General features: G+C 31.9%; 1 protein-coding gene across 1 annotated transcript; it reads right to left on the bottom strand.

Moving 5' to 3' along the window:
• Positions 1-10122: 10122 nt before the first annotated feature.
• On the bottom strand, positions 10123-11419 carry LOC111390146 (zinc finger BED domain-containing protein RICESLEEPER 3-like). Its single transcript, XM_023015146.1, has 4 exons — positions 11300-11419; positions 10909-11116; positions 10632-10769; positions 10123-10553 (listed from the first exon to the last, which is right to left on the bottom strand). The coding sequence occupies exons 1-4, from the start codon at positions 11417-11419 to the stop codon at positions 10123-10125; spliced, it is 897 nt and encodes a 298-aa protein (XP_022870914.1).
• Between the last annotated feature and the right edge of the window lie 1119 nt (positions 11420-12538).

The raw sequence follows: 12538 nt of genomic DNA, 5'->3' as shown, positions 1-12538 counted from the left end.
TTAATCTGATAATTTGTGATCATTGTTGCCTTAATATATTTAATTAATAAAATATATTCTTAATTAAATATTACACAAACAAAATATAACAACGTCTAACTTTTGAAGTTTAAAACATTGTTTCTTAATTTTATTTATAAAATAATTAATTAAAATCTATTTCATTAACTAAACATTATTTTATTAATAAAATATATTGAAGATCACAATTCTATACCATTTTGGTCACAAATTATTGAATTAATTGTTAATAAATTATTTTTCGATCACAAATAAAAATTTTTATATGTTACAATTTACTTATCGATTACAAATCAAATATTTTTTTATTTATCAATTATAAATTACAAATTTTTTAAGTCGCGACTCAAATTTTATGTCACATATTATTTATTTGTTACAAAATGTCCACTTTATTGGTGACAATGTCAAATAATTGGTCGTGGTCACAAATGAACCAATATATTGGTCATATTCAACTATCTAGTCAACTAAATAATTACTCACAAACACTCTCACCCCCACACCATCCCACTCATAACCATCACCATGACCACAACCACGACTGCTAGACCCATCGTGCTAGCCAACAACTTCACCTGCACTACAAACAAAAACCATCCCAAACCTCAACAACACCCAAATATGAAAACCACCACCAGCATTCCTCAACAACCAAAATTGGAGGAAGAAACCAACCCAAAGCCTCAAAACCATTGCCACTGCACCGCATTCTCCACCTACCCTGCACCACCACCACAAACATAGCCACCATCTGTTACAGCTCACTCAATTACAGTCAAAGTCAATGAATTATATAGTCAAAGTTAAAGTCAAATAAGAATTTAAGTTGGAGGAATGATTTTCACGGGGTTTAAATCTGAAATTGCTAGTACTTAAGAGTGCCTGAAATGATATAAAAATAAATTTTGGGATTTAGCTTTTAGTATGATAAATAAGATGACTAAATGTTAAATTATATAAAGGTTGAAGACTTGTATTGTAATTATGTTATGGGGTGAAATATGAAATACCTTAATTTAATATTTAAAAAAAAAAGAGAGAGGAATAAAAGAAAAGAAAAAGGAAACTGTATGCGGTTATGCCCAAAACAAATCCATTCCCATTACATTAATATATATATGTAATCCAACACCAAAACACACACAAAACACGTATAGAGAGAGAAAATGAACTAGAAAGAAAGGGAACAGAAAAGAGAAAAGAAAAAGAAAAAAAAAAAGGGGGGGGGGGGGGGGGGGGGGGGGGGGGGGGGGGGGGGAAGATGAAGAAGAAAAAAAATAGAAAATTTTTGTCAACGTGTTAGGAATTAAGTGGTCTACATTATTAGGTTTGAATTCCTTAACTTTGAAAGGTAAGTAAAAAGTTACTTATTATCAAGTTATGTTTGATTTTATAGCTGTTAGATTGTTAGATTAAATTTAATTTTATTGAAGGGCTTAAGTGTAATAAATTATGAAATTGAGTAAGATGAAAGGAAAACAAGTTTTAGTTATTAAAGAGACAGTAGAAATCTGCCAAACGTGAAATGATTAAATTTGGGTATCGCCTATTTAATTATTGAAATTATTTAAAATAATTAATTATTTATTTAAAAATTATATTATATTTCAGGCGGCGATACGAATATCGGGACGGCGTACTAATCGAGTTGATTTTAGCGTACATAGTTTCGTTGCAAGTATGTATTCGAATTAAATGGTTATTATGGAAATCTCTTTTATTATGATACATGTGGAATATCCAAGATTATTTATGGCATATTTGTGACTTGCTAAATAAGACATGTGATATTGAGATTTGTTTGGTATGTGAGACATGTAATATTGAGATTGGTCAGAAAAGTACTCATGATTATATACTTCTTCTAGTTCACAGAGGGGCTTTGGCTGTGTTTTTATCATACACAGAGGGTCTTGACCTGACATTGGTCTTGATCGTATACATATAGTTCACAAAGGGGTCTTGGCCGTGTTCTAAAATTTATTATGAGAGGTCTTTGAGACTGGCTTTTATTTACGGAGGGGGCCAAAGGCCCGTGGCGAAAGTTCTTAGCCCGAGAGACGGACTACATAGTTCAGTCAGAGGGTACATTTTTGGTGAGTTTTTCAGCACGTTTGATGTGATGAGATTATAGCATGGTTATCAGCTGATATTTATATCATGATTTTGAGATGATATTTTACGACCTTATGTGAATATTTCACTTTTGGTTATAGTTACATGATATTATCTTGTGAACTATTAAATGATATAAACATGATTTTTGATAGAAATGTAAAATTGAAAAAGTATAATTATTTTCGAATTTCTCCACTCACTGAGCTATCAACTTAATATATTTTCCCACAATTTTTCCTACATATAGCAATTGATTCTTTTTAGTTGGAAGAGCCTAATGATTTCGGAATGAGAGCCACACGACATGTTGAATATTATAGCTCATATTGATGAAGCACGAAGTAAATATTTTGGGCTCATCGCATTATATTTTATATAAGCATTTGATTTTGTTGCATTTTTTTGAAATAACTCATAGTCAGTTTTGGTGATAGATTTGACATCTAGTCGGCATATATCATCGGCGCACGACACGTTTCGGGTTCACTAGGGTGATTTGGGACAGGTCGTGTCACCATCACCGCATACTCTAAAACTCCAACTAAGCAAGTTGGAGGAAGAACTACTTCAAACCATCGTTGCAACACGCCACCTCCACCCACCACAACACCACCACCATCACTAACATCATTGTACACACCACACCACATCACATACATTATCGTTGCACAGATCCACACAAAGCCACTGCATAACATGCATCAATGCACATACCACCACACACAATGCACCACCGAACACCACAGACACCATACAAGTCAATTCCCAAGTACCCACTCGCTAGCTTGTAGATTTTTTGTAGGCTACACTATATTTATTTTCCAGAATAAATATAGAGAATGTGCCAATGGTATCGAGAGAAGAGAGAAACATTGCTATAGAAAGAGATTAGAGAGAAGGAGTCGTTGAGAAGATGGAGAGGGGGAGAAGAGAGTGGAAATGGTTTTTAGAGTTTGGGAAGATACTGAGCCCTTGTTTGAGCTCCATTCTTTTGAAAATAATGCATTTTTGAACAGTATTTTGACATCATTCCAACCATACATTTTTCAATAAAAAAATATTACACGTAAATTCAAAAAAATTTCTCTACTTTTTAACCGCACATTTTCTATTAAAACACTATTCAAAAATATATTTCCCTCCAAAATGGGGCTCAAACAAGGGCTAAATTGGGGTTGTGGTACATTATTTTAATTTTATAATATTATTATTAATATTTAAAAATTTAAATTATCTGATTTTTGAAAATGAAACTTGTAAATCTTAATTTGAATTGGGAAAGTTAAAACTCTGATCATATATAATTTTCACTTATTCTAAAGATTGTGGTTGCTACCAAGACATTGTTTTGGGCTGTTAAGAGAATCATACTTGGCCCTATAACCACATGCAAGTCGTGGTTTGGTCACGTCTTTGGACTCTGTGTCGTGCAACAAAATCTCATGCAAAACAACCCACTCAACTAGATGAATAGGTACGACAAAATATATTGGGGTTAATTACACAACTATGAAACATTTGGGAGACAAATTTTAAAAAATTAGGTTCATCAAAAAGTGTTTCAAAAATTAAGTGTGCGTCAAATTTTTCATTTTATGTTACAATTTATTTAACTTTTTTTATGTGTATATTACAACGAATTTTGAGAGATTTTAATTTAGTATGTTACAATAATTGTAACTCACACTCTATATATAATTTCTTTCAATTGTAACATGCAATGTGTTATTGTTGTCACCATTATGTAATTTCTGTAAAATTGTAACTTAAAATACGTGTTTTTGCTATTACAATGCGTGTAATTTCTTTAAATTTGTAAATTGAAAATTAAATCCAATTCCGTTCTAAATTATACCGATTCTTGATTTCATCTACACCTCACGCTATGTCCATCAATAAAAATTTGCCATCAAACCAAGATTTAATTCTTGAACTTTTCAGTAATAGTTCAAAAATTTTCAGCAGATTAAAATTAGATGCTAAAAATTAAGCTTTTGTTGGAATTGGTTCAAAAAATAACCGAAAATTGGTTAAATGTAAAACTGAAAATGTGTGACTTCATGTCTACTACGGTCGAATATTCGGACTTAATCCAATGGTCAAATTATAAAAGTAATAAATCAACTTATTCTACTTGTTGAGTAGATCGTCGTGATACATGATAAGTGTAATTTCTACACTTATTTGAGATCTTAAATGATGATATTTTGTTATTCTTTGAATGGATTAGTACCTGATTTGTTATTTATTGCTTTTATTAGAAAAAATTCATGTTTCGAAGAAGAATTGGAAAAAAGAACGAAAAATGGCTAAATGAAGCAAATTCGAAGTGTGGAGACCAAAGTATAAATATCTAATGGTTGATTTGGACCACAAAAGATACTTCGAAGATTGATAGGAGTCAATTGAACACAAATTGGAGTCAAAAAGGAAAGGGATACGATTTAATATTACCATAAATCGACTTCCAATCATATATGATATTTTCAAAATTTTTGGTCAACTTGAGACCCCTTTTTCGGATGGAGAACGTTTGAATTGAAAAAATTGTATTTCTAGAAGAATTGTAGATCTTTTAATTATCTTTCCAATACACTTTGAATCACCTGAATGGGACATCAAAAGAGAAAGTTTTGATCAAAATACTGAAAACTGTGTAGAGACAAAATTATGTGCGTGCGAAGACAACTTTCCTTATTTGATTCAATCTCTTTTGAAAGATAATTTGGACATGAATTTTGACCTAATTTCATCATATAAATACAAGATATGGGCAGCAATGAAAGGGTCTCTCTCTTGCCTCTTCATACACAATAGTTTCATCAAATCCATAAAAAACAAGGGGTCAATTGTTATATTTTGAGAGAGAAGATCAAGCCATAGCAAGGAATTGAAGTTCAATTACATCAAGTTTTGAAAAATTCAACTTTGGACGTGAAGATCAACATCTTTTGTATTCTTTCATGATCCGGGTGATTTTTTTTATTATTCTTCTTATAATTTATATATTAATATGCTAGGCTAGTTTTTCATTGTATTGGATGAGATGAACCCTATTATTTATTTATTTTAATTCAAGACAAGTATTTAGTTTAATTCGTGTGTCACTTAATTAATTTTGCATTCCCATTGCACTATTGAATTGTTTAGCCATCAATTGAATAATTAGTTGCTTGTTGTAGTGTAGGAATACTCATAATGAATCTAGAACACGGCAAAATTAACATGTTTAGTTAGGATTAGGAATAATATCTATCATACATGCAATCATATTGATAACTTAAACTAAATGCATGATTTTCATATGAATTCGGATTAGGAATAGGATCGGGTCGTGTTAATCATAGGTTGGTGTATCTTGGAAAAGAACATTTAACATATCAGTGTTATCGATTGTCAAGAACTCGTGAAATAAATTAGATTACGAATCAAGAATTGAAATAAATAGCAATAGGCGGAGTCAAAATTTAATACAATCCTCCATAATTTGATAAAACCCAAATTTTTATTGCTTTTTTAGATTAGCTTAGTTTAAATCAAATCAAAATAGTTATTTTGTTTTCATAACTAGAATTCCATACGAAACTAGTAAACTTGAATTAAATTTATTCTTTGTGGGACGATAATTCTTAACTCACTTATTATTACTTGTCAACGATCTCATATGCTTGCGGGTATCACACGAACAATATATTTGAAATCTCGAAGCCAATTCCGGATGAATGAGAAATTGCGGTCCAAATTTGGAAGAATGAAGTGTTGCAACTTTTCAAAAGGATGCAAATTTGAAATAAAGTTTGCAACTTTTCATGGAAAATGCTGAATTTGGGATGTGTCCCTTCACCCACATCCTTTCAACTTCTATATATAAGACCCATTGGATGTTCATTTGAAATTTCATATTATTCATTTCATGTCATGTTGCATCAAATATTTTGTAGAAATGATTATATCTTGCATCCAAATCATGATTATGGTAGAGAGGGAATTTCGTTCGAGTTCGTTGGTCGAAGTTATTTGGAGTGCTCCTATGGCTTGATGTGTTCGATGTATTTTGGGAGATGATTGCCACGAAATTGTTAGCACCGATATGAGGCAAATTCATCTTAAGGAAAGAGTTTCAAACACTTGCCTCGACCAATCGCATCACTTTCATCCAATTTCCTTATTCTGATTTCTTTCATCATATTTAATTTCGGAAATTAACTAATATTCTTTGATTTCATGTAAGGTTGAAATTCAAGAATGGAAATGGATGAATCCATATTATGCGTTCGGAATCAGGTTCGGTAATTAATATGTATCACCTCAAATCGAGATTGAGTAAGTCGAAACTTTGATTCGAATTCGTGAATGTATAATTTACGTTATGTGAATATAATATGCACTACATTGATGTTATATTGCAACAACTTTGATCTTTAAGTTCCTTTGCTTAAATTTCTCCATTTGGCTTCCTAGAGAAATGTATAAGAATGAAAGAATAATACCTAATTTTTATATTTGGAAATTTATTACTATTAAGTTGTTGAATTTTCTTTCTTTATATTCTCTAAGTGTAATTTACATTGTCCCAATTTAAAAGTGAAATCCTAATTTCTTGCTTATTGCTTGTTGCTTTAATTGGAGTAAGTAGTATATTGATTCATGATTTCTTGCATAAAAAATGGATGCTCGAATGCTCATTTCTAGACTCTGGTGCTTGTTTGCTTCATAATCTACTGGGGGTACACATTTAATGCTATGTTTGCCAACACTATTTATTTATTAGCTAATTTCTATTATGTATTAATAACAATTTTATATGAAAATTGTTGGGCATGTTGTATTGTGTGATAACTTTGCCTATACTATTACTGGAATTGGTGACATAAACGTAAAATTTGACACGTGTTTTGTGTATTCTGATAGTTAGTCGTCCATACATTTATGTAAGAACCTTGTTTTTCATGAACGCACTAAACACATTGATGTTAGATTACACTTTATTAGAGATATAATATCTTAAGAGGTGGTAAGACTTAAAAAGGTTTACACACAATACAACCCTTCAGATATGGGCACAAAAGTCCTACCACTGGTAAAGTTTAGAAGTTGCAAGGATCTTCTAAACATTGGTACAGGTAAATGATTTTCAATTTTATCGTTTTTCTATTAGAGGTGTCACTAATGAAAGACGTTTCTTTCTGTAGGTCCTTTGACACCAAGGTGGAGATAAAAGTCTCAGATTTATCTTTCAATAGATAGACACACACTTTCCTAGTTTAGTCATCGATAATAGATAGAAAATATCTATTCCCACCAGATGTGGGATTTCAAGTCTTACCACCTCTTGAGATACTATATCTCTAATAAAGTATAATCTAACATCAATGTGTTTAGTGCGTTCGTGAAAAATAGGGTTCTTACATAAATGTATGAACGACTGACTATCAGAATATACAACCACATACTCATTCAAGACACAGTCTCATCACAATTAACTATATCTTGCACCAACTTGTTAAACAAGTCTAAATTGTCATCGAGATCCTTTGAAGGATCCATTTTAAAGTTGAAAAACCATTCAAGCAAGTAAAGTTTATTCGGTGTAGATTTAAGCAAATACAAGTCTTCCATTTTTTTCCCAAAATTCTTTGGTGATTTTCAGTTTACCCACCTTTCTTAAAACGACGTCAGACAAGTGTAAAATGATTGAGGTGCAAGCAAGCTTATTGGCTTCTGGTGCAGGCAAACTTATTGGCTTCTTTTCTTTGTTCTTTTGAAAAATCAGTTGAAAAATTGCCTTCAATGGCTTTTGAAACTTTTTATTGGACTAAAATACCCTTTATTTTTTGTTGTCAAATAGAAAAGCCACCATTTCCATTAAAAATCTCCAAATCAAAGTTGTGAGTTGTCATATCAAAGAGTGCACAAAACACAAACAAACCACACAAAATAGTCCTGAGGTCACATACAATGTACGTCGTTCTATATTCTCAAGGTTTCATAAGACTCGCGGTCTTAGATCAGGGGAATGTTCGAAACGGGTTAAGTCATGATAATTCTAACGAAATTAATATGCAACGGAAATAACAATGTAACAGAAAATTACATCTAACAGATAATCAATTTCACGGCAATTATATCACTAAGAATTAAATACTGATTTAAATTAAAGCCAGATACTCAATCAAACAATTAAGAGCACGTAATCCTAATTTCTAGCACAAGCAATGGTTGCCAAGCAATGATAACTCCCAAACCTAATGATCACCCCTGACTTCAATATGCATTTGTTGTTGATCGAAATTGTTATATTTGCTGAATCTTTAAAACGAATAGTAGTAGCCCTAAAGCAGCGAATTCACATCTCTCCACATTACGGATTCAGATAGGTCTGCTCTGGTAAAAATTATTGAATTGTTATTGCCTTGTCAGCTTATCATCCGATAACATGAATCTTTGTCGCTTTGTCATCTTATTGTTGTATGTTGTTGTCTTGCTAGCTTTTTCTTGGATTTTTGACTTTGTGTTGGAGTGTTGTTGTTGTTGTTATTATTATTATTATTATTATTATTATTATTATTATTATTTATTTGTTGCAATATAGAATTTACCGGTGAAAGGTTAACCTCCCAAGAAAAACATGACTGTTTTTGGTTCTTTCAAAGGGTATATCAATCTAGTGAAAGAATACTCTACATCGAAACTACTTCGAGAAATAAATAAAAATATAATGCCTTTTATGTAATATATGAATTTTACTATGTTAACCTTATTTTTTTTTTCCAAGACCCCAAAACTAAATTCCAAGATCGGTTACAATGTGTTATTGCTATTATAGATTAAAATTGTTACCCTACTGTCTCACAATCTCCATCCATCACCATCAATGGAAAATCAAACGAGCAAATTCCAGTATCAAATCTTGCCACCATCTCCATCATGCGTTCGACTGTGTATTCGTCATTCATCTTTAACAACAGTTTTGGGCTTAATTTTTGTCTTATTTGAATCTGAAAATAAAGAAAAAAATAAATCTTCAATATGGTTGTTATGTGTGTTTAAGGATGGTGGTGGGTGGCTCGATGGTAGCGACGATGATGATGTCAAGATCAGGAATAGGGAACTGGTTTTACAAAGACGATGTGCAATTTAGGGGTGGTGGAAAGACAGATTCACGATCGGATAAAAAAAATTACGTCGATTTAATATGTAAAATAAAAATAAAAATTACTCTTGTATTAATAATAATAATCATAGTAATAATAATAAATTACCCTTGAAAAATTGAAATGTGTTGGGAGACTAGGCTGAAAAGCCTAGCTTAGTCACCTCTAAATCTGACCTTGGTGGTGGTGGTGGTGGTGGTGGTGGAGGTGGAGGTGGAGGTTGTGGTGTAGGTGACAATGGTGATGGATGGTGGCGAAGGTGGATAGTGATGGTTAGGGATGTAAACGAGTCGAGCCGAAATTTTGGGCTCGGGCTCGAATAAATCGTAGCGGGCTTTTTTTGGGCTCGAGCCGAGCCGAGCCAAAGCTCGGCCAAAAAAATAAGGCTTGGCTCGAGCTTTTGGCTCGGGCTTTTTATGAGCCGAGCCGGCTCGGTTTTTTAATTTTTTTTTTTGCAATTTTTAATCACATTTTTTCCACATGCTAATTGTTGTGGTGCAATTTGTTTAGTAGAAAGTAAAGAAATTGTTTAATGACATTTTTTGGAAAGAATTTAAAAATTGCATCATTTATTATTTATACAAATTACAAATTAAATAAAAGTACAACTTTCAAAATTATATAATTTATACGAATAACAAAATAAATAAAAGTTACAAATTACAACCCTCCTCCTTTTTTCGGGCTTGGGATCGGCTACAATCAACGTAAGCGGAGTTAAAATTGTACACGAATAAAATATTTCGTATACAATTTTCTTGAATCAAATAAATTTAAAAAATACATTTCTTAAAGAAAAATAATTAATTTAAAAACTTACAACATCCTATGTTTGGATATGCTGCAACTCTTCGGCCATTATACTATCAACATGTTCTTGAACATGTAATTCTGTACATTCCCAATCCTTCAAACATATCAAAGCCTCCAATATATCTTCTATTAGTCTTGATCGTTCATCTGATAAAATTCGACCACCTAAACTGAATACAGCCTCCGATGCTACCGTAGACACCGGAGGTGTTAGTAGATCACGTGCAATTTTTGATACAACTGGATATTGCCTTTCGTAACATCTCCACCAATTTAAAAGACTAAATTCTTGTAATTCGTTCGGTTGCAACACACTACGAACATCCACGCATATATACCTAGCTAACTCAGAAGGAATTTCAAGATTTGTACCACCAATATTGATCGCTCTAGATGTTGATGAGCTAGAACTAGAACTAAATGAAGAAACACTTGTATTGCTATCTAAATAATTTCATAAATTTTCGGGATTTGTTGAAATATTTCTTGAAAAAGAACTTTGAGAAGTAGAACTACGCTGACCTTCCTTTTCAGCATAATAACTATACATTTCACATAAAAAAGATTCTATATGCACGTGTGATAATTCTATATTCAAAAAATCTGATATCCCCTTTACATTAGTTTTTATGCCAGTTAAATTAAGTCGAGAGTCCATTACTGAATTTACAAAATTTTAACTCCATAGAGCGGACTACATCAGCAAAAAGTGGCAAATTCCTATATTTATGAAATGCTTGTGAAATGTAGAAAAAATATTGTAAAACAAGAGAAGATGTAGGGTAATAAACACCGCTACATTCCTTTGTAGCATCGAAAAAAGGTTGTAAGAATTTTTTCACGTAAAATGCAATAGTCCATTCCCAATCTTCCAAATTATGTTCGGGTCCGAGTGTATGCCTACTATTATAATATAGTGAAATCACTTTATCGTAATTTTCACACGAATTTAACATAAGATATGTAGAGTTCCACCTATGTGTTACATCAGTGGCAAATGATTTCTCCTGTAATCCATAATCTGCACACAAACTATTAAATGCTTGTTTTCTTGCTGGTGACACAGTAATAAAATTTATTGCTTGTCTAATTTTATCTAAAGGTGAACTTATATGTTCTAATCCAACTTTTACAATCAAATTAATAATATGACATACACAACGTTGATGAAAAAATAAATGTTCAAATACGGGGTTAAGATCAGCAATAAATCTTTCAATAACAACTTTGTTTACTGCAGCATTATCAAAAGTAAAACTTCGAACCATATCTTGTATACCATATTCCTGTATGATATCATTTAAAACCATGTATATGTTAGTGGCATTATGGGGAAATTCTACACATTTGAATGCAATAATTCTTTTATGTAGAAGTCACAGGTGATCAATATAATAAGCCGTAGCAGCAATATAACCTTTTCTATTACAACCAGTCCATAAATCAGAAGTAAACGATATAACACTATTAAAACCTTTTAGACATTCAATAGTAATTTGTTTTCTTCTGTTATATAATTTTATGCTATCCGAACGAAGAGTATTTCTAGAATAAGAAGAATACATGGGTTGGAGATATTTCTGCACGAGTCGAGTAAAGTGTATTAAGTCTATCGTCGTAAGCGGCATCTCTGCTGCAGCCACGTATGCAGCCATTCCTTCACGAAATCTTTCCTGTGAATATACAAAAGTGGAAAGAGTAGAATTAGAACCACCAAACACTAGTTCGGTTTGTTTCGAGTCGAGATCAGCTTTTTCGCTTTGCAACTCCTTAATACGTGTCTATTCAAATGCGTTGTGCTCGAGCCAGTCTTCCAACTAAGTTTTTTGCCACAGTAATTTCAACATGCTTTCCAAATATCTACTCCATTTTGAACACCAATTTTTTTTCGTGTCATATATTGCCAACAGTCCGATGATTCTTTTTTTGACCTTTTTGTCTCGAGTACTTGAACTTCTTTATCTTCAATATCCTCCAAATTAATTGGAACATTTTCACATGCATCGTAGTTAGATGGAGTACTCGAGCTACCGCCAAACTGATTAACTTCATCACTTGTAAAATCCATAATAACTAGTATAATAAAAAATACTGAATATTAGACTATAGAGTGAAAGAAATTGAATATATTAATTGTTATATGAGAAGTGAGAAAGAAGAAATTGAAACTTGAATGATTGAATCTGAATCTATAATATAGAAATAATGCGAATTAAAATCGATAGCAAAGTGATTTAAAATTTCAAAAATCATCCCGTATTTATAGATAAAAAAACCCGCGTTATTTTTCAAATTTGAATTTCAAAATCTATACGATTAAAGATAATAGTGTAAGTGTACCAATACGAAAAAAAGGCAGCTATAGCTGCCCGTGACCTGTTGCCGTGCAGCAGTTCAAAAAATTTTAATTTTTTTTTTGTTTGTTCTTT

This window comes from Olea europaea, unplaced genomic scaffold, assembly GCF_002742605.1.
Source record: "Olea europaea var. sylvestris unplaced genomic scaffold, O_europaea_v1 scaffold652, whole genome shotgun sequence".
Classification (NCBI taxonomy): Eukaryota; Viridiplantae; Streptophyta; class Magnoliopsida; order Lamiales; family Oleaceae; genus Olea; species Olea europaea.
This window is presented reverse-complemented; position numbering and strand designations above follow the sequence as displayed.

What these genes read in the sequence shown, in the direction of transcription:
- LOC111390146 (XM_023015146.1), bottom strand. Translation starts at nt 11,419, where the DNA reads ATGGTTTTAAATGATATCATACAGGAATATGGTATACAAGATATGGTT. An exon ending in TTTCGATGCTACAAAGGAAT is followed by an intron (nt 10,770 to 10,908) that starts GTAGCGGTGTTT and finishes TTGTAAATTCAG; the next exon opens with TAATGGACTCTCGACTTAAT. An exon ending in TTATTATGCTGAAAAGGAAG is followed by an intron (nt 10,554 to 10,631) that starts GTCAGCGTAGTT and finishes GAAATTATTTAG; the next exon opens with ATAGCAATACAAGTGTTTCT.